General features: G+C 39.9%; 2 protein-coding genes across 4 annotated transcripts; both read right to left on the minus strand.

Moving 5' to 3' along the window:
* Positions 1-876: 876 nt before the first annotated feature.
* On the minus strand, positions 877-5,708 carry tomm40l (translocase of outer mitochondrial membrane 40 homolog, like). Of its 2 annotated transcripts, none has more exons than XM_034892491.1 (10): positions 5,526-5,708; positions 3,901-4,121; positions 3,680-3,747; positions 3,319-3,411; positions 3,127-3,228; positions 2,596-2,701; positions 2,310-2,428; positions 2,128-2,208; positions 1,875-1,977; positions 877-1,644 (listed from the first exon to the last, which is right to left on the minus strand). In XM_034892491.1, exons 2-10 carry the CDS (start codon positions 4,118-4,120, stop codon positions 1,505-1,507), a joined length of 1,032 nt encoding a protein of 343 aa, XP_034748382.1. In that variant the 5' UTR covers position 4,121; positions 5,526-5,708; the 3' UTR covers positions 877-1,504. The 2 variants fall into 2 exon arrangements, with proteins under 2 accessions (XP_034748382.1, XP_034748381.1); XM_034892490.1 differs by having other exon boundaries at positions 2,128-2,204; positions 2,306-2,428.
* A 3,550-nt stretch (positions 5,709-9,258) lies between these two features.
* On the minus strand, positions 9,259-19,249 carry LOC117956809 (probable ATP-dependent RNA helicase ddx6). Of its 2 annotated transcripts, XM_034892078.1 has the most exons (14): positions 19,057-19,235; positions 17,916-18,005; positions 16,328-17,401; positions 16,134-16,238; positions 15,690-15,819; positions 15,304-15,450; positions 15,014-15,108; positions 14,724-14,846; positions 14,204-14,332; positions 13,832-13,948; positions 13,642-13,705; positions 13,443-13,544; positions 11,079-11,298; positions 9,259-10,990 (listed from the first exon to the last, which is right to left on the minus strand). In XM_034892078.1, the coding sequence occupies exons 3-13, from the start codon at positions 16,568-16,570 to the stop codon at positions 11,084-11,086; spliced, it is 1,470 nt and encodes a 489-aa protein (XP_034747969.1). In that variant the 5' UTR covers positions 16,571-17,401; positions 17,916-18,005; positions 19,057-19,235; the 3' UTR covers positions 9,259-10,990; positions 11,079-11,083. The 2 variants fall into 2 exon arrangements, with proteins under 2 accessions (XP_034747969.1, XP_034747968.1); XM_034892077.1 differs by lacking the exon at positions 17,916-18,005 and having other exon boundaries at positions 19,057-19,249.
* Positions 19,250-21,153: the final 1,904 nt, after the last annotated feature.

Consider the following 21,153-nt stretch of genomic DNA (forward strand, 5'->3'; position numbering starts at 1 on the left):
TCATCTTATCAAATCTGTGCTAATTTTCGACACACTTCCAGAACACAGATCTGAACATTGGATAAAGGACCATCAAAGGTTGTCTCATTTTGTTGACATGTCAAAGTCAAAGGTTTTTACAGAGGACATTTTGGATATTTCTTTTTATCAGTCCATAAATCTAAAAATACTTTCAGCAGCCAGCCATTAAAAAAATAAATAATTTTCACCATGTTTTAGGAATAAAACGTTGAATAATAAAATAAAATGATTGATGTGTATTTTGGAAGTTTTCTTCCCACTAGTCTGAAAGAAGACGTTATAGAAGCTAATTAGCCTCATAAATCTCAATATTGACTTTGTGTAAAAACTACAGTACGTTTTGGCCTGTAGTGTCTCGCCTTAGAAGGAAGTTTTTCCTTGCCACCATCACACCAAGTGCTGACTCATGAGCTAAAGTTGGGTCTCTGTACATGTTAGCGTGGTCTAGATCGGCACTATATAAAATGTTTCTTGAGATAACTTTGGTTGGGATTTGACCCTATTTAAAAAGGTTTTTAAGGCAAAGTCTAAACAGATTTTTGACCCACAGAGAAAAACAATTGCATCCCATTTGTACTGGATTATTATATCTGGCAGGGGTAAAACTAACTTTTTAATCAGGATTTGGGGAAAGATAAACGACGTGGAGACATTACTGGAAAAGTTTCTTAGGTTTTTCCCCCCTATTTTTGTTTAAATTAAACTCATTCAGCAGAGTTTTGGGGTGTAAAATTTGTATCTCAATAATAATAATAATAAGAAGAAGAAGAAGAAGATTCCCTTATCATAGTATCTCACACTCCAGCAGAGACAATATTGTGTGAAGGAAACAACCAAAGACATGCAGTTCTTTTAGTAAGAAATGGTATTTATCAGTTTCCAAGAGGTATATACACAGGTCATATATACTGTTCCACATATGTATGCAACATAAAAAAGGCAACAAAACAAGTGATGGGTTGCAAATGGGACATGCAGTTCAGCACACTTCCTTCTGATAGCTTGTAAACTTGTCTGTAACCAAGAAATCATCTTTTAACAAGTCAATGACAAGGATTTCATTCACCGCACGCCGAGACAGACTTTACAGTAAAATCAAAAAACAAGACTTGAATTCAAGACTGGAGCAAGGGACAAAGAACTCAGTGAAAAATAATAATCTTGTAATGTCTCTTAATGTGTTAAGTCTTTCTCCTGTCTACTGGTTCGTGTTGAGAGTCCACAGTCAACAAATCCCCTGACCAATCCCATTATTGTTTCACCTCAATGATCATTCAGTTCATTAATCTTACAGGATTAAATGCAATACATTTACAATAGTACCTTCTATTCACCACATTTGATGAAACCAATAACATGATAATGGCCGAACGGAGCAGATTGAAGTGATGGGACACACAGTGCTGTACATGGCATAGTCTGCTTGTCCATAGTGGGTCTGTCTGTTCTGTGAAGTCTGCTGGTCGATGACCAGCTGCTCGGTCTAACCGATGGTGATGCCAAAACCGCACTGGAACTTGTTCTTGCGGTGGTTGAGGAAGGTGCAGAGAACCAAAGAGAGCGGCAGTGGAAGCAGCTTCTTTTCTAATGTTGCACCAACGACCCAGTTACTGTCTACTGAACCTTGAAGAAGAGCAATAAACAGAATATTACATTTCCTAAAGAGGGATCCAAACAACTGCAGACATGTATGCCTGCGCACTGTCCTGTTTATCATTTGTAAAAATAAAAAATAAAAAAAATGCATTCTCATTAAAAAGTATAGAACATTTTTCTGTGGAGACTTTGTAAAGCTACCTGTGCAGGATCAGCTGTGTGTTTTACCCGGAATAAAGAGTGTATGCACATCGTACCTTTAAACAGTAAATTAGCTTTAGGCACATCTAGCTGGTAGCCAAACGACACGCTGGTGTCTTGCATGCGGGTGCTCCCCTCAAACTCCACACCGAGCTGCAACTGTTGAAGAGCAGCAGACAGTTAGATCCCGATGAATGCAGATTCATGCATTTACCCACTTGTCAATGAAATTACAAATAAAAGCTGCAAATGGTTTTGCAATGTGTTTTTACCAGAGGCTGAAAAGAGTATAAAAGGAAAGAAAGTTACCTGCTCGTTGGCTTTGTGATAGTACGAAGCATGAGCCCCCGCAGAGCCGAGGGTCAACGTGGCGATGTAGTTACTCCCTATACAGAGGAGGGTCAAGTCAATACTGGTTTCACCGAAACAAAAACAAAAACAAAAACAAACATAACCTTGTGAAACAGGTGACTAACGTGCGTCTCACCCGTGTATCTGCCGACGAAAGACATCACTGTGCCTTCCTCCCCCGGCCTGCGGTGGTAAACCAGCTCCCCCCCCAGAGCCAGAGCCGGCGTTATGGACTGGAGGTAGTGTGCTATAACAATACCTGACAGGGGCACAAAACACAGATGTTCAGCTTCAGAACTAATCTTTGTTTTGGTTTAATTAAATGTCTATTTGCAGAAAAAAAACAAAAAAAACACACTCCTAAAATATTTAAAGATAGAAAATAATTGTAGTCTTTGGATGACAAAGTGATGACTGAAGACCTACCAGAGCCGACAAGGACATCTGGGTTTCCAAGTGTCATCGTTGCAGTAAAATCTTCCCCCTTAATCTCCGCATCGCCTTGCCAGTTCACAAACTTGTGTTGTTGTGTCTGAGGACAGGACAGAGTTTGACAAAGTTAACGTTACGGTCCGACTGATCCTGGATCCTAAAGGGCGATAGCCATTTCTTTATTTGCGATTGCAGAATGTCTAACAACGACACATCAGCGGGTACTTCTGTTGTTATTGGTTGTTTCTTTTACATCAATACAAACTTTGTATTGTTCTTCAAATTGGTTAAACTTTTTTTTTTTTACTTCCTATTCCCAAGAAACAATAAATCTGCAAAAAACTACAACTGGGCCTTCCAATTTATCCGTCTGGCTCCAGTTGACATCATGCACAGTGAGAGAAATCAGGAAAAACTTAAATGGAAATAAACTGTCAAAGTAAATTTATAAATAAATATTACAGCACCAATGCTAATAAATTTAACAAAAAGTTCTAACGGTGGGAACAAATGTCTGTGCTTTACCTGGAAGGCCAGTTTGGACCGTATTCTGCTGGTGACCTGGTGGATGATCTGGGCGTTAAGGCTGCCACTGTTGTCCATGTCTCCCACCATGACTGGAAAAAACTGAACAAAAAGACAATTGGTTTCATAGTTTATTTAAAAAAGAAATATAGAAACATCTTACAGATTCCCAGTGACTTTACTGCAGCATACCTCTGCCGGACCCATCTGCTTTGTTCCAACATACGTAGCACCAAACCTGTAGGAGGAATCTCCCGTGGTGCTCAGCAGCACCGTGTGATTCACCTTAAAGAGTGTAAAAAGGATTTACAGTTTAAAATATATACGTTTAACACATTTACAGTTCACTTATTTTTATCTGTATCACACTGGAATTTAAGTTTGGAGGTTAAGGCACGAACATCAGACTAAAACTCGAGCTTTTGAGAAATATTCAGGCTTTATATTGTGTTATATATATATATATCAGTTAGTCAAAGGGAAATGCTTACAGGGCAAAACGTTCCAATTTCTGTTGGTAAAAATCTCTAAAGTGAAAAGAAACTTGACTGACCTGGAAGTGGTTGCTAAGGCCCTTGTTGACAACTAGCCTGACGCCTTCCATCTGCATAGGGAAAACCTCTGAGAAGAAAAACCCGGGTGCAGTTAGAAAAGACCAACTAAAGACAGCATACAACCAGATATATAAATATAAATTATTTTGTACATAATGATCAGAAGCAAGACTTCTTAAGCCTCAAATTACTTCAATTTTGTTTAATAATCTTCATTTACCTTTACACTTGCGATGACACTCATCAAATGCACCCGGGTTAGGTAAAGAGCTTTCTGTCTCCTGCTCCTGTCCTGAGGCTGCCCCAGCAGAGGGTATAACTGGGGACAACGGGGGCATCCCGAAGCCCGGTGGCACCGTCAACCCAGGGGCCGCAGCAGCAGCAGCGCCAGAGGCAGGGGGTGGAGGGTTGGGGGAGCTGGCAGCCAAAACACTGCCCATTCTGTCAGAGAGAAATTAGGGGAGTGATTAGTCAACAGGCTGTTGGTGGTAGCATTGAGTTTTAATGTCATCAACACAGCAGATAACGGTAAAGCAACGTACTTTAAGACAATAAATAACCTTTTTGTTTAATGTAGTGTAACTGATGCAGGCAGGCCAGATGAATCCAACAGTGTAGAGCAGTTTAACATGTAAAGTTGTAACAATTGGTAATACAACGGACAGATTTAAAGAAAAGAATCGGAGAAGCAGAGGCTAAGACTACCTCTTGACCATAACCACATAACACGTATTAATACATAACAGTGTTTTGGATGCAATATTTTACATAAAGCTTACCGATAGCTTTACTAAACCTCCCATGCCTGGTTAACGCCAGCAAAATTCAAACTCAACATGTACAATTTGTAATGCAAAATATGGTATCGCTGATGCACAGAAGCATCGTCTGGCTGTCACCAGACCAAGCCAATCTCAGTAGATCTGAGACTGAGCGGTGGTCTGGGGAGTCTGCTCTGTATTACCAACGGGCGTGGCTCAAATGTCTCTGTACGCAATTGGCTACTCCTTCAACCAATGAGACCAACAATCCAGGTGGCGTAGAAGCGACAGCGGCATCAACGGGTGGCTGCGCTTTGCTGGCGTTCAGTGGCCGCTATGTTTAATGTCAACAGGAAGCTGCTTGGTCGCTTCTCTACCGTCATCGTGGGCGGGGTTAACCCGGTCTAACAGAAGCATGCGTTTTTGGTCAATTTTGCCAGCTCTAGTCACATATATCCAAGCTTTCAGAGACATCTGATGTTGACATGAACGCAATTTGCATGTCAGAAACCGGTAATAAATGAACTCATGTAACAAGGACACAGTGCACCCTGATGACATCATCAGGGTGCATTTCCCAGAAGTTACCAAGTTTCTCTCATGTCAAAAGAAGACAAAACTGTGCCACATGCCTCAGGCTAAGTAATACTTCCTATAATGAGTTAACGTATCTTCATGTGTACAATCGCTGTAGGGCCCCTTTAACCTTTCACACAGATCATGGTCATTCATACCAAGAAAGAGCAGCAGCAGGTAACAAAGACCGGTTAATAATAAGTAACAATAACGTTATGTGATGAAGATAAGTAATAAAATAGCGATCATTGACTGCTATCATTGTTAGATGTAGCTAATGTTTTGAATGAAACCTGCTTCATCTACAAGCCAGTATGGAAAAGTTAGCTAAGCTAGCTAGCTTCCAGCCAGCAGCTGACAGCCTAAAAAGAAAATGGTTGGTGCCGGTGAAGGAAAACAAAGATCACTTTGTGTGATTTCAACTGCAGACAAATACAGCTAATAAGTTAATATGTTTAAAGTTAAACCTCTTGTTATACATAACACAATGCTAACGACAACTACTCACGTTGTGATTTCCAGAGGACGCAGCAGCCGGAAGTTGAATCCGGCAGCACCAAAGAAGAAGAAGTGGGTGACGCTAGGGTCCCTCCCATTTTCTCAAGACACGTTACAATTGGATGAGGGACCACGATCCTGACGAATAATTGGCTGAAACACCTGTCAGGCAAACGATCTGTCGAAAGATTTTTTTATTAATGTGCCAGAAGAGTCAAAGGCGTGGTTATAAGTCTAGTACGTCACTTGTATACTCTAACGCTATTGGCTAATCGACCTGCAGTTGGTTGCAGAGAGGGCGGGTTGATTAATTCCGGGGTTAACGATTGGCGGAGGAATGTAGGCAGTAGAGCGGGTAAGGTAAAATGTTATGAGGGAATTCCTTCAAGGTCAAATGGCACCCGGCGAGGTCCTGTATGCATTGCAAAGTCTTAACGTTTACCGCGTTCACACAGTAGGCCTTTGTTTATCCATCCACACCACACAGCCACACTGTTTCCACTGAACAGCCTAATGAGGGAGTAGTGTGCACACCTGAGGGGAAAGGTGAACATATTAGGAGTATTGCGACATTAATTGTGATTGCTAATTAGTTGTTTATATTATGCATTTGTAACTGATATTTTATTCAAAGTAAACATGTAAGATTTTCAGATAAGATTTTGACAGGGTGCATTAAAACAGAGCCACCAGCTTAGGCTACATAATGATGCAGGACCAAATGGATATTATAGTCATTTGTCAGCAGCCACCAGTGACAATACATTAAACATTACATTATTATAACAACGAAATAACTAAAATATTATAGTCATTTGACCCTAACCCAGCCACCAGTGACAATACATTAAACGTATTACACAAGTAAACACATCCATCATCAAAGGGCTAGAAAGTAGAGTTCACTGCTCCTGTGGAAGAACTTCAGTTGTGAAAATTCCTAAAAATGATTGCAACTTGTCAAATTACCAAAAGCCAACTGAATTTTGGGGCCTGCTTTGCCCGATTAGTACTCCAGCCTGATGCTTACAGCAGTACAGAAAACCTGCTCCGGTTTATCCATCCACGGCACATGGACGCCTTTGTTCACTCACATTTAAATAATTAGTAGTAAAGTAGCTATTAACAGACCAAAACCCTGGTCATGGTGCTTTAACGCTTACATGTAAAACATTTACACAATTACTTTATATTATAGTTATATATAATAATTATTGTAACGTGTCACACCTAAAAGACCACATCATGTAATGTAACAATGTAATAAAAACACCCGGCAGCGTAGATTTCAGTTCAATTTATTGAATTGTATTACCCCTGCATGTATTTCCATGTTACAAAAGTAGAGGACAGTGATCAGCACTCGTTGACATTCCTAGTGCGTCTTCCATGTTTTTTGTAAGGGATGAAAACAAACAATGCAAAATTACATGTTTCTGGTACCACCCACGTTTTATTCTAATGGTATGAAAAGGAAAGAATGGGACAGTGATCATGATGACACAGGGAGGAAAATAACTAGACATCCACAACATGGAGTCTAGTTTGAAGTTAATACAATTGAAGTCCAAAATGATGTTACTCACTTGAGCATGGTGCTGGTTATTTTGTTTTAAAGAGAAGCAGGGCCACCAAGGTACCAACAAGTACAGAGAAGACTTAACAACTCAAACAAAAAGTTTTTTTTGTATTTTTTTTTTTTAAGAACTATTTTTAAGAATGAGTGACTGAGTGAACCAACATTTTTTGCGAGCCAATTAAGAATCAATGTATCACCACTCCTTCCTATTCATGTTGTAGAGAAAATACTGCTATTGCAACTTTTTGCAGTTGCAATACAAAAAACAAAAACAATCTGAGAGCCAATTTAGAGTCTTAACACATGGTTTCCTGGCCGTGTGCAGGGGAAATACTACTGTGACTTAACCCCCAGCTTACAACAATTCTGCTGAGTTCATCACATTTGGCTGAAATGACCCAAAGCGTGGGTGCATCTACATTAGTGCAGCAAATTAAGAGATCCAATTAAATTTAGCTATGCACAGTAGAAATATTAGGGGCAGTTCAGCCATTTATTCTAGTTTTAAGTCAAGAAGATGACTGCTTTTAAGTCCACCCATTTAGAATATAAAGAATCCCAAAACTTTTTACCCAAATCCCCACCTTTTCATTTTTTAAACAGTTACCCTTTTTAACTAATTTTCCCTCCCACCCGTAAGCACAACTGACTCCACAGGCCAGAGTGCACACACAGACAAAGACGTCTTAACACCTGATGACAAAAACAGAATCACTCATTCATAACAGCATTCATCATAACCTCCTTTGTGGCCACTGATGCAGAAGTTTACTACATTTTATTTCAACTTGGGTCTTAATATTTATAGCTCCAGTCATCACTTGGATTGTGTATGATACAACGGTTGTCATAAGAAATAAAACATATGGCTGGAGCTACAAAAAGTTGAATGATGTAATAAAAAAAGGCTATTTTTTCTTTAAGGGGTTTACAGATTGGGTCACAAAAGAGATCATGGAATGACTGTCAGGGACGTGATCAGGGACGAAAAACAGATAAAAGAACAGAAAAGTGGAAAATTGTCATAAGAAATTAGATTGAGGTCCACAAACTTGAGTTCCTGGAGAACGATGGCAAAGAAAAAACAAAAACACATCCCTGACAACTGTGAACAGCCATACTGATATCTAAGACATTGTAGACCGCCAACAAAAACACAAGACAAATCTGCACATGAACACAGACACACAACAACTACGCTTACATGCAGCCTCACTTTTGATGGCAGTTTTATTCCGAATTCTTCACATCCACACGAGTAACTACTTGGCTCCATTTCACAGACACACACACGCACAGACAGACACACACACACACACACAGACAGACACACACGCACGCACAGATACACACGCGCGCACGCTCAGACACACACACACGCGCACGCACAGACACACACGCGCACGCACAGACACACACACACGCGCACAGACACGCACACACAGACACACAAACACGCACACAGACACACACGCGCACAGACACACACACACGCAAACAGGCACACACAGACACACACACACACACACACTTTGGTTTCGCTTCAATGTAAATCCTGAAAATCTACATCAAGGATTAAAAAAATAAAGAAACAAAAATTCAACCTCCACTCATGAAGCAAAGTATTTTCTTTTTTTGTAATTGTAAACGACTAGTGTAAACAATGAATCATTTACAATTTTTTCCCTCAAAATGATTCCCAACAGCTCATATAGAGTAACCTTGTGGGAAATGGACTGAGTTGCTGAAAACAATTCAAAGCACTCTGATCATCGTCTCACACACCGTGTCCAGACGATCAGCGCTTCATCAAATTCCAGAAACTCTTTCCAGTTTAACTCAACGCACTCTCTGGTACTTAAAACACAAAGAAAACAAGTGTTGTGTACTTTTGAAGGGAAACGCCCACAAATTTAAATCAAAGCTTTTGTGTTTGCTTTAAGTACCAGAGAAGGAAAGATTCAAGACGCCCTAAGAGCATCTATTTATAAAATAAAAAAATAAAAATAAAAACTTGGCTTCTGCAAACCCACCCAAAACCCCTTCACGTTACCCAGTGCAAAAGCCTCACAGTCCCGTCCCTCCCCTCTTCAAACTGCTTTAAGCAACATCAAAAATAAATCTTAAAAAGCAAAAATACTTTCTTTTTTAGGTCTTTTTTTTCCTATCTTAAGTGATGCTCCGTAAAGGGGAGGACAAAAACAAAGAAGTCACAGCTGCCTGTTCAGAAATGCTACAATTTTGCTTTGAAAACACAGAGCCCACCCCTCACATTGATATTTTTTATAAAACACAGCTGTGCTGGGGGAAGAAAGGGAGAGAAAAAAAAAAAAAAAAAAAGGTATCGCTGCTGCAGAAAGAAAACTTTTTCTAATTTTAGTTGTGGTTCAGTTGAAGGTCAATGTGCTCCTTTATAGGCCGAGCAGGTTTCATCACCTTGTAGTCTACGACACCATTTCATATCCAGTACGTCATTTCATAACAGCAAAGCCGGAAGAGGAGTTTCTAATGCAACAGCAGCAAGAAAAATGTCAAGTATGCTCAAGAGCTTGGCATTCAACCACTGTGCTAGAGAATATTCACATTGGCAACTAATACATTCACCAACTTCCATTTTGTCATGTTTGGGGTTTTTATGTATATAAAAAAATAAATTAAAAAAAACCACTAATTCCAACTGGTATTCCCACACATTTTAACAGAATCTGAAGCATTCAAACTATAGTTTTGCACCAACTTCTACAAAAACAATGTATCCCTGGGACCCGTTGATACCTAATAGTGTATCAGCTTGGTAATGGCACGTTACTATCACAACTGTTCTGAACCAGCCTCTGATGCATTAGTTCTTTGCTGTTGCAGCTTGCGGGAGTGGAAACTTCTTTTTCTTCTACCAGTTTCAGTGGCAGATGGGTTAAGAGTATTCACCAGCCCAATATGATCATTTTAATGGAAAAGAACATCCAAATTAAAGCGGCGTGCGGGCAACCTCACCAGCAATGACCACAAAGTAACAGCATGAGGCTTCTATTCATCTCCCGTGCTGTTGTGGTGGTTGCAGGCTAACATCCATGAATCAGTATGGGGGCTTGTGTCTTTTGCCGTCTTATCGTATTAACTCTGCTCATATTATTCATAGTAAAAGGGAGAAACAGTCACGCAGTATTTAAATAAAGCTGCCCTTTTTTTATTGCAATGTTCACATTAAAAATAAAACGTTCACATTCAGGATGGGTTTTTAGGAGTTTGAGCCGTGTTTCAACACATCTCTCAGCAGGAGAGGGTGTGCGATTGTTGTCTTTTTCCCTTGCATAATGGATGTTTAAATAAACTAGGGTTACTATTAAATTCACCATATTTGTGCTCGTACTCTGCTGCGTGACAGAAGACAGCAGGCTATGAATGGATGAGTGCACATGGCAGTAAGTAAGGCACTTTGTGACAACAACAGTGTAAGTGGACAAAACGATGGCTGGTGGTAAGTGCACCATTGTAACTTTAGCAAGAGACCAACCTCGCTGCGGTTAATGAAAACCTTTACCAAGAACGACAGGTTCAAAACAGCTTTGATAGACATTTGCTCTGCGGCCTGTGTTTCAACAGCAAGTGCTGTCTACCCAAGGTAAATCCTACGAAACATGCTGAACTCATTTTCAGGATGCATGGTACATTCTGAGTTTGGTGCAAAACAATATAGTTTATCAATTAAAAAAAGAAAAGAAAAAAGAATGAGGCAGCTTTCTTTGAGGAACAGATAGGGGAAGAAAAAAAAAAAAAAAAGGCCTTTAGATCCATTCAACAGGCTCTAAAAGATAAATGTGTGAGAAATGGGAAACTTATGAGTTGCCTGAAGCCTGTGTGCAAGCGCTGATGTCTGTGCAAAAGCCCGGTGTGTCCTGGAGGGGACAAGAAACTCAGGTTAGGAAGACGGGTCTTACATCTTTAACGCAGTTTAAATCTAAAAATGATCTCAAGGCATCTCACCTGTTTTAGGTGGTGTCCTGTTGGCGTCCAGGTGTCTCCTCAATCTCCTCCACATCACAGTCAGCGCCGGACGCGTGGAACTCGGCCACGTAGAGGCTCTTGTCGATGCTGCTGGGAATGGGCTTGATGTCGGTCACCAGCTGGTCTTCTATGGCCTTCAGGTTGAAGCGGTCCTCCGATGTGATCAGGTTGATGGCCAAGCCAAGGTGACCAAACCTCCCTAAATGAGAGAAGAGCAAACAATATGTTCTATTTACCAATTCTCTTCCTATAACAATATTTATTTTATCTTTTCCTAACAAAAACAGGCTTATGCAAGGTTTTGTCCAAATTTATCATAGAATGGAAACCAATTCAGATCCTGCACCCAGAGATTACCAATGTGAAGAGCAAAACCGAGCAGTTGGAGCTGTATTTATGTCGCCATCATCCAACAGGAAGAACAAGTACACACGTTGCTTTATGCATTGATTTTAACAACTTGTAATCAATTAAAAGAAGCTATTTGAACTTCAAAAGGGGCGTAGCTCTGGACATAAATGAAGACAAATCAGCAACCGTGAGGCCAATCATCACAAAACTCAGAATGTTCAGATAAGTGCCCCAGATATACCCAGACAGTTTTATATACAGACGCCACTAGGGGTCGCTACAAAGGCAAGACAGGTGCGTGGCATTACATAAATTGTAATCCCAGACAACACCTCTCACCCCCTCCACAACACTGTGGGGTCCCTGAGCAGCCCCTCCAGCAGCAGACTGATACACCCACGGTGTAAAGAGAGGCGCCGCAGGTCGTTCGTCCCGGCCGTCGTCAGACTCTACAACACCTGCACCACCTGATAGTGTTGTAGTTTCTGTTTTTCATTTACTCCACACACACACTATGTATATCTTTATTATCTGTACTTATATTTTTTCATTACAAGTACTTACTTTTTCAATATTATTTATGGTCACAGTTCAAAATCATTTATATTATGGTTACTTACTTTTGCAATATTATTTATTACATATTCAATTTACTGTCAACTTGACTTACTTACACTGCAATATTGTTTTATGTATTATGGCAACCGCACTTTACAATACCTTTTATCTAATGCCACTTTACAATCTTTCAATACCTTCTGGTCATTGCCTGTTTGTTTGCTTTTACTGTAGGAATTCACTGCTGCTGTAAAAAAGGGAATTTCCCCACTGGATGATGAATAAAGTATTCTAATCTAATTGTACTATAAATCACATATTCATTGCCCAATCACAAATCTCTCAGGATATGTCCTCATAAGTACCTGAATCACACCCTAAACGTTTCTTTCACTAGGGGGCGCTATACATAGAAACAAACTGCAGGTGATATAGCGCAAAACTGGCAATAAATGACTTAATGTTGGTTCAATCAACACAAAACTTTCAGGAAATGTCTACATAATGACCTCATACATACACTGCAAGTCACTGAAACTATCCACTAGGGGGTGCTTGAATTGGACAAAACCTGGACGTGGAATGACACAAATCAAGGTTTGAGTCTGAAAGCTGAGCTGGACTGAGCTACATAATCACACTGAATTGACAAATGTTTTTTTTACAAATCAGCTGTGGGATTTTTAAACAAAGTGCACGGTTTGTCCAGTAGTCACAAAGCTTGCAGGATAGGTTTTATAATGATGTTGGACCACATGTGTGAAATATCTTTTAAGTCGCTATTGAGAAAACAGGTTTGAACCCGTGAATGTACTTTTTATGTTAAGGATGACTTTTCTTTATATTTCTTGTCTAAATATAATTAAACCATTTTCCACAAATGAGAGGAAGCTTTTAAGTGCTTATATTATGATCTTTTTAAGGTTTATAACTGTATTTAGTGGTTGTACCAGAATAGGTATGTGGTTTAATTTTCAGAAAACACCATATTTTTGTTGTACTGCACATTTCCGCAGCTCTTCTTTTCACCCTGCGTGTTGAGCTCTCTGTTTTAGCGAGTGAGACATTTAATTACTATACTGTTTTTGTTGGGAGTTGCGCATTAAGTACTGCTAGCTAGTCAGTTGCAAAGTATGAGGGAGTGCCTTCTTAGCAACTATATTACATTATAACGTGTGTTACAAAGTGACAAACGTTTGTCACAGAAGTACAGGCTGGACTACAATAGAGCGGTTTGGAGCAGTTTGTAAACAGGGTTTTCTGTTTGAGATGGGGAGTCCCTTTGGGGGGGGGGGGGGACTTTGGGCTTTCTCACCTTGTTAGCATATAACGTGCACAAAAAAAAGATATAACAAAGGGGAAAAGCCAAAAAGCATAATATGAGCACTTTAACATAATGAAGCCGTGCACATTGTTGAGAAGTAAACAACATACCTGATCTTCCAATACGATGGAGGTAAGTCTCTGCATTTTTCGGGAAGTCAAAGTTGATGACTACATTTACAGCCTGGATGTCAATACCCCTGGTGAAGAGATCTATTAAGAGGACAATAGAACATTAAATGTAATCTCTGATAGCCACTGGGTAACTTTACATCCAGAGTTTTGATATTTTCAAGCATACAACACTCACCAGTGCAGACCAGGTTTCTGCACAGTCCGTTTCTGAAGTCATGGAACACTCTGTTTCTGTATTCCTGAAAAACAAACACTTTGGCAATAAATATATCTGCTCAAATTATATTTGAAATAATCATGTAGCAAAACGGTGGCCATCTGAAAATAGACAGAGGGCATATAGGCAATATTTCACTCGGCCTTACCTGCATCATTTTAGCATGGATGTAGAAGCAAGAATAGCCCAGCTGAGTGATCTTCTTGGCCAAAAGCTCCACCCTCTGAGTGGAGTTACAGAAGATAATCGACTGGTTGATTTGAAGCTGTGACAGAGAGAAAAAGAATGTTATGGATTACTTTATCAACATTGTGACCTTTGGTTTGATGCTAAAATAACCAATTTATTGTTAAAAGAGGAATTAGAACAGGTTGTTGGAGATGTTAAACTATATCTCCTGGGATGCAACCATAAACTCATTTTGTGTTTGCACCACTGCAATATTAGAAGAAGTGCCTTTGTGACTGAAAGTGCGGGAAGTTAAAAAGCATGGACGGTGAATATAAAGTTAGTCAGTTACCCTGGAGAACAGTGTGTTGAGGCAGTGGACTTTTTGCCTCTCTGTGACGTAGGCGTAGTATTGAGTAATGCCCTTCAGAGTAAGCTCCTCCATCAAGTTTATCTCATAGGGTTTCTGAAGGTGCTTGGCCTACAGCAAGAACAAGTGGGAGAATAAACAGAATAGTGTGTATTTAAAAACTTAGACATCAAGAATTTGACTGAATTATTACAAACGAGCAAGCATGAAGGATTTCCCTTAACTAATAAAATGTGTTTTTGTTTGGTATGTTTGCTTGATTGCATTCCAAAGGACATTGTAGAAGACTTTTACAGAATCTAAACAATCAAATCCTGCAACTGTTGGCTTTAGACATTGCTTTAGACAAAAGCAGCCCTGGAAAAGTATTCAACACACAAACAAAAACACAGATCTGGGCACAGTATGAGAACAGCTTGGTCTGCAGTGTGGGCCAAGTGGTGCCAAATGGCGCAGAGCCATCGGGCTGGCAGAGTGGTGCAGCAATTAGCCGATTACTCACCATGAACTTTTGTACGCTGATGGGGAAGGTTGCAGAGTAGAGCAGAATCTGCCTGTTTTTGGCCAGGAAGCTGATGATATCCTCGATGAGCACCACAAAATCCTGAGACAGCAGCTTATCCGCCTGAGAGGAAACAGACATGTAGCATGTATTAAGAAATTAATTTGATTAACATGAAATGACTGACTTCTTAAACAAATCTTATAAAAAAATGAAATGCCTTGATACTATACACTACTCATTATTATGAGCAGATTTTAGTAGTTGTGTTGATTTTTTTTCATGATTACCTCATCCATCACCATCATCTGGACTCTGTCCACTTTTGCCACTCCCTTCTTTATCAAGTCCAGGATCCTACCAGGTGTGGCAATAACCACATGCACTGATGGGGAAAACATCAGGAGAAATTAGGTGAAACATTGAAATATGATTATAACTATGCATTTGTCTATTAATTGTACCATTCACCTTGTCGAAGTGCAAATGGTACACTCCATAAGCCAACATGCAGATTGGATTTACTCATTTGTGATATTTGCCATTAAGTCGATCACTGAGATAAACTGTGGCTTCTTACCAGTCTCATCCAGGCGCATGATGTCATCTCGCAGGTTGGTGCCCCCGGTGGTGGCCATGACTTTGACTCCCCCCAGGTGTTTGCTGATCTGGATGGAGATCTGGCTTACCTGCAGTGCGAGCTCACGGGTGGGCACCATGACAAGTGCTAGGGCATAAAAATGTACATGTTAGAGAAAAAAATATAACGTGTAAAACTAACATGATAAAACAGTTTACAGACTATAGAAAAGACATTATTAGGAGGGACACTGAGGTTGTAGATGAGGTAGTAAAGGATGAGACAAGAGAGGACATGAAAAAAGAACAATGAGCAGGATGACCAAAGAGTGAGGTTGAAGGTAAAAAATGGAGGATTACTGTATAAAAATACAGGCAGCATCTTACCCTGTATATGGTCCTTTTTCAAGTCTATTCTCTCTAGCAGTGGAATGAGATAGGCTCCACTTTTCCCTGTTCCATTCTTAGCCCGAGCAAGAATATCCCGTCCAGACAGAGCAATAGGAATGCTCTCCTCCTGAAAAGGACAGAAAAATAATATCTTTAGTCTCTCTCAGCACTAAACTAGAGCCAAAAAAAAGTTCTCAAAACATTTTATCTGCAAGCCAAACTCCATAAAACTCCAGCCATGGGATATCCTAGTTGCCTAGTGGTTTGGACACATCACAAAAGACTGCAACATCCCTGGTTGATTCAACATGGGTCACAGTCTTCCATTTAAATATACAAAGAATAAGACTGTAGTTAAAGTAAAGATACTAAAGGTATGACGATGACATTAGGTTTATCTGGTTAACAAATACAATTTGACCAAAAACTAACAAAACATACCTGGATAGGGGAAGGCTTCTCCCAACCCATCTCAAAGATGCCCATCAGGAGTTCTCTCTTAAGACAGTAATCTTCAAACTCATTCCCCTTAGTGGACGTCACATCCTAAAGTAGATACAGAATGGTTAGAAATACAGTAGGAAACAAGTTTTATGTTACAGTAAGATAAAAAACAATTATCAAGTTTGACTCACTGAAGTTTTGACCCTGTTGTCTTTGGGAGGGAGCTTCAGGCTCTTTTTCCAGTCATCTCCAAACTTGATGCCTCCTCCGTCCTGAGCAGCACCACCCGCTACCTGGGGTGCACCCAAAGTCTTTCCTTGAGTTGTGGGTGCTTGCTGGACCGACGCTGGTTTAGTCTGTCCTCTGAGTTGCCCATTCTGCTTGTTCAGTCCCATGACAACTGGGCCAATGTTTTCTGTTCTGGCCGTTGCCATTTTTCCTGTTTTCTTTGCTTTTGTGTTTCTTCTTCAAAGTATTAGATTTTTGTCTCTTAGGTTTCTCTTTTTAAAAATTCTCTTCAAAAAGTAAAAAAGTTTAATAAAGCATTAACAAACAATATTTACTATTTTTTTTAAGTCCAAAGCTTTTACAACAGAAGTCAATTTGTAGTATTTACATATACACATGTACGTGCAGTTCGGTCCCCTTCAACAACAGAGTGACTGACGTACAAGAACAAAAAACACGTTTTTACACAAGAGCTCTTCAAAATGAAGAGAAATCTGCATTCATATGCATGAATATACTTGCCCACAATATAGAAAAATTATATGTGAACAAGTATCAAAGCGGTTCAAGTCCTGAAATAGAACAACTAAGGCAATCTGAACTTGGGGAACAGCCTCTCAATATAATCTTGAATCAACGCTTGAACTTCTGTTTGTAAATTGAACAATATTTCCTCTTTCCACTTTGAGTCCATAGAGTTGCTCAATATCCCTGTCCTTGAAAAAAAGGATGTCCAACTTTGCACAAGTGCTTCCCCAAAATCATAGTCCGTAACGCTCTCCGTTTATTTCCACTGTGTGGATATATGTCACTCCACTGTGTGAAAAAAATTGAATTCACAAATACAAGGGGTTTTCTAGTCCAAAGCCCAAAAGCTTTCCACCCCTTTTGAGTCTCAGTGTGTGTTTCTTTTTCTTTCTCCTCCAGGTGTTCTACCCGCTCTCTCCGGACACCACAGGTCTTCAGGTCTGTGTGTGAGTGTGGCCGTGATCAACCCGCTGCCTCCTCAAAGTCAGCCAACAACTCAAACTTGTAACCTACAAAAAAATCCAACCGAAAGGTTTTAGAACAAATCGTGAGCAGTTGATTAATCACTCTGGCAACCAACAGAAAACTAACACATCACATCGAAAAAAGATTTATATGGTTCTCAGATTTATATCATGAATCTAATGTTAAGATATTAGAGTTGCGTAAAATTAGACTTCAAGTAGTGCTCAAACTATTTTTATTATCAATTCATCTGGTGCTCTGCTGTCTATAAAAGTGTCAGAAATTTGTAAAATTATTTTCCTAAAGCCCTGTCCAACAGTGACAGCTAACCCAATTTGGTTTAAGATCACAAAGAAAGACAGCAAATCCTTTTGACTGAGAAGCTGGAACTGGGGTATTTTACCTTAATGGGGTATTTTACAGACTTACTCCATTATGATATTAGTTACCATTTAATTATATGTTAATCACCTCATAATTTTAGCTCTATACATAATCCAGTGGTTCCCAACCTTTTCAGCATCTGTTCCTTAAAAAAAAATAAGAAATGTGACTTACCATTACATGTTGAATATATCTAAGTTGTAAACTGTTGGCTGATGAGAGGGGCTCCTTTTGCAGCTTGTTTGCTATAACTATGTTATAGGCCTATAAGGATAAATTAAAAAATCAATCAAGCTACGCAGCTATTCTATTAATTGTTGCACAACCCCCTCCAAATTTAACTTGAGACCCTTTTGGGAATTTTGACCACAAGGTTGGGAACCAGTGACGAAAGTGATTTAATTTCAATAAATCACTTTTTTGTTTTTGTTTCTGGTAACTTGTGACGCGTTCTTGTCGTTGGTGACATTTTACAGACTAAACAAGTATTGACATTGAGCAACATTAAACATAGTTGGCTGTATTTTAAATAAACCTCGCTAGCCCTCACAGCAGTGAAAGGCTTTAACAGCTAATTCGCTAAATGGTTTGGGTTAAGACCGCACAGGTGAACTTGCCAGGTGGAAATCGTCTGAGGCCGATTAGTAAAGACGAAACTATTAGGACTTAAAGTTAGACTGACCTAACGTTAAAGTGAAGACTCTGGGTCTGACAGAAATACATTTAACAATTATATATCGATTATAAAAAACTGCAAGTCGGTCAAAGCTGCCGATGCTCTGGCCATGCTAACTGTTAATTTCCTTTCGGCTAACGTTAGTAGCTCAACGGTTCGTGTTTCAATTCTCATCATCGATTTTTTTTTGAATTTCCAAACCTTTTCAGCAAAACACTTAAGATGAATTGACGTTAAAGTACGCAATACATATGTGTGGTTGTGACGAGTCTTCCTTTATGAATCAATAACTTAACGTTACCATAATGCTGCGTCTGAGCTAAATTAACAGTAGCCCCGCCGGGCTAACGTTGCTAAGCCAGTGTTAGCTCTAAGCTATCCAACCGCTACGCCGTGTCATCACTTGCGGACTTTTAACTCAAACAAATGACTGTGTGAGTGTAACGTTTAGCAACTTTGACATTACATGTTGTTAAAGTTGTGTTCTTTTTTAATATTATCATTAACTGGCAGAATTAGCAAGCTCGTTACCCGCAAGGCTAAATTAGCACTTGCTAATGTTAGCTATTTGCTAGCCAGCTCACAACAACTCGAATGTTTTTTACGGAAATTAGACGGTTCAGTAGCACGCAAACCTACCTTAGTTTCTTTGATATTTTACAAGGGGTTCTCAGTGTGCGATTGATGAACTGCTTCCTTTACAATTCGCTTTATTAACTGATTTCTACTTGAAATAAATCGCCTCTATTGTGTTTCTTCTTGCTTTAAATCAACATGGTCGCCTTCTTCTTCGTCTTCTCTTCCTCGGTGTCTCTCTCCTGTTTATTACGTGTCACTCTACGACGCTACTGCCACCTGCTGCCACACGTGGTTAGAGCATAAAATATTTTGTACTATCTTTCACAGTGGTTTCAAAGTTGGGCCTCCAGAGTATATTAGACATATTAAAAGGTAAACTATTTACAAAGAAAACTTGAGTGTACCCAACTTGGCGTCTTTTCCTCCCTCGAGGAAGCCGGTACAGAACATGGAGGAGGTGATCCTGTTGGGGCAGGAGCGTTGGGACAGAATGGGCAGATCCAGGCAGTCCAGGCCTTTCCATCCACTATCTGGATCTCTCTCTGTCTCTCACTCTCTCTCTCTCTCACACACACAAAACAGAAACATTTTAATAAGTGTCATCGTCTGGACATCTGCACTTACAGCATTCAAATCGTGAAATAATAACAACACTCACCTTTTTCCCCTTGAACACAATTTTTAATCCCAGATTTACAGGGTCTCTGGGTGGCTACACATCCAGATACCAGACACTCTGTGCCTGCAGGGGCACAGCTGCTGGGCAGGGCGATGGGCCAGACATACTCGTCAATCTTTGCAGGCTTGGCAAGTTTGATCAGCAGGAGTCAATGTTGATGGAGTAACAGTCATGCAATGGGTGGGGGATTATGACAGCAAGAGCGATGAACTGCTCAGGGCCATCCTTATAGTCGGTGTGGTGCTCACCCAGACACAGCTCAATATCTTCAGCCTGGAGAAGCGGTGTTAAAAACAATGGCATTATAGGTCTACGACTACATCAATTCTAAACTTACTTATAGCAGTGTGCAGCAGTGACGACTCGGCGGCCATTGATAAGGGACAGCTGGCACAGTAGTGACAGCTGTTGTTGAGTGTTCCCTGCTCCCAGAGCCGTCTACTATCTTATAATCATAGCTAAGTGCAGTTGAGTAGGTGAAAGCAGGAGAGGAGAGAACACATACACAGTGTATAAAATAAGCAGAACACTGGCATGTTATTTGAATCCCACTAAAATGTTAATGTTCAGGCAAAGGTCATAACCTTGACAAAAACTGTAAAATGTATTATTAAAAAAAAGAATTTAATCTAAATTCTCAAGAAAGGGCTTTTAAGTATCTATTTTCTTTTTTTAAAGATTGTTTTTTGGGTATTTTTAGGCTTTTATTTTGACAGGACAGATGAAGACATGAAAGGGGAGAGAAAGGGGAAACGACATGCAGCAAAGTGTCGCAGGTGTGAGTCCAACGCGTAGAGGACTAAACCTCCACACATGGGTGCCCGCTCCACCAACTGAACCATTGGGGCACCCAATATCTCTATTTTACCTCTCTAATCTATTTAGAGAAGTGAAAAAATACCTTCACTTAAACCATTGGTACCCATTAACACAAGTAAAGTGAGGAGCAACATAATGGCTGTGGTTTGGCCGTTTGCAGACAGGGAGGTACAGCATCTCATTTAAATCCTAAAATTTAAAGTGCGTTTGTTCCCCCACGTTAGCATCATGGCCAGCTGATAATGAGGAATGACCAATAGAAGATGCTAAAGGAGAAGAGAGAACTGGATCTAGAAAAACACGAGAACTCTGACAACAGCGACAAGAGCAACTCATTGGTGTGAAGTTATCATCAGGGATGGAAAATCTCACGATGTGTTATTGTTTTAATCTGCCAGTTATGTTTGGGTTTGAAATGTGTTGTGATTTTGTTAGTGCATAGTAATAATAGCAACTGCCTAACCATGAAATCCAATTGAACACAATGTTATTACATAACACGTGCTAAAAATAACCTCAAATTATAAAATGGCTGATTTAATTTTTCCGAGAGGTTTTTCAAGTGGCTGCACACACAACAGCCCGTGCACACAGAGAAGGTAACACTCAGATCAGCTGCTCAGACATGTCCTACTTTATATGTCCAAAAGACTCAAACA

The sequence above is a fragment of the Etheostoma cragini genome, chromosome 14 (assembly GCF_013103735.1).
Source record: "Etheostoma cragini isolate CJK2018 chromosome 14, CSU_Ecrag_1.0, whole genome shotgun sequence".
In the NCBI taxonomy this organism is placed as follows: Eukaryota; Metazoa; Chordata; class Actinopteri; order Perciformes; family Percidae; genus Etheostoma; species Etheostoma cragini.

Coding starts and splice junctions, on each gene's coding strand:
- tomm40l (XM_034892491.1), bottom strand. CDS start 4,120: ATGGGCAGTGTTTTGGCTGCCAGCTCCCCCAACCCTCCACCCCCTGCC. Junction 3,748..3,900: donor GTGTCATCGCAAGTGTAAAG/GTAAATGAAGAT, acceptor TTTTCTTCTCAG/AGGTTTTCCCTATGCAGATG. Junction 2,702..3,126: donor GGTCCAAACTGGCCTTCCAG/GTAAAGCACAGA, acceptor TCCTGTCCTCAG/ACACAACAACACAAGTTTGT.
- LOC117956809 (XM_034892077.1), bottom strand. CDS start 16,570: ATGGCAACGGCCAGAACAGAAAACATTGGCCCAGTTGTCATGGGACTG. Junction 15,820..16,133: donor AGAAGCCTTCCCCTATCCAG/GTATGTTTTGTT, acceptor TGTCCTTTTCAG/GAGGAGAGCATTCCTATTGC. Junction 13,545..13,641: donor CAGAAACCTGGTCTGCACTG/GTGAGTGTTGTA, acceptor TCCTCTTAATAG/ATCTCTTCACCAGGGGTATT.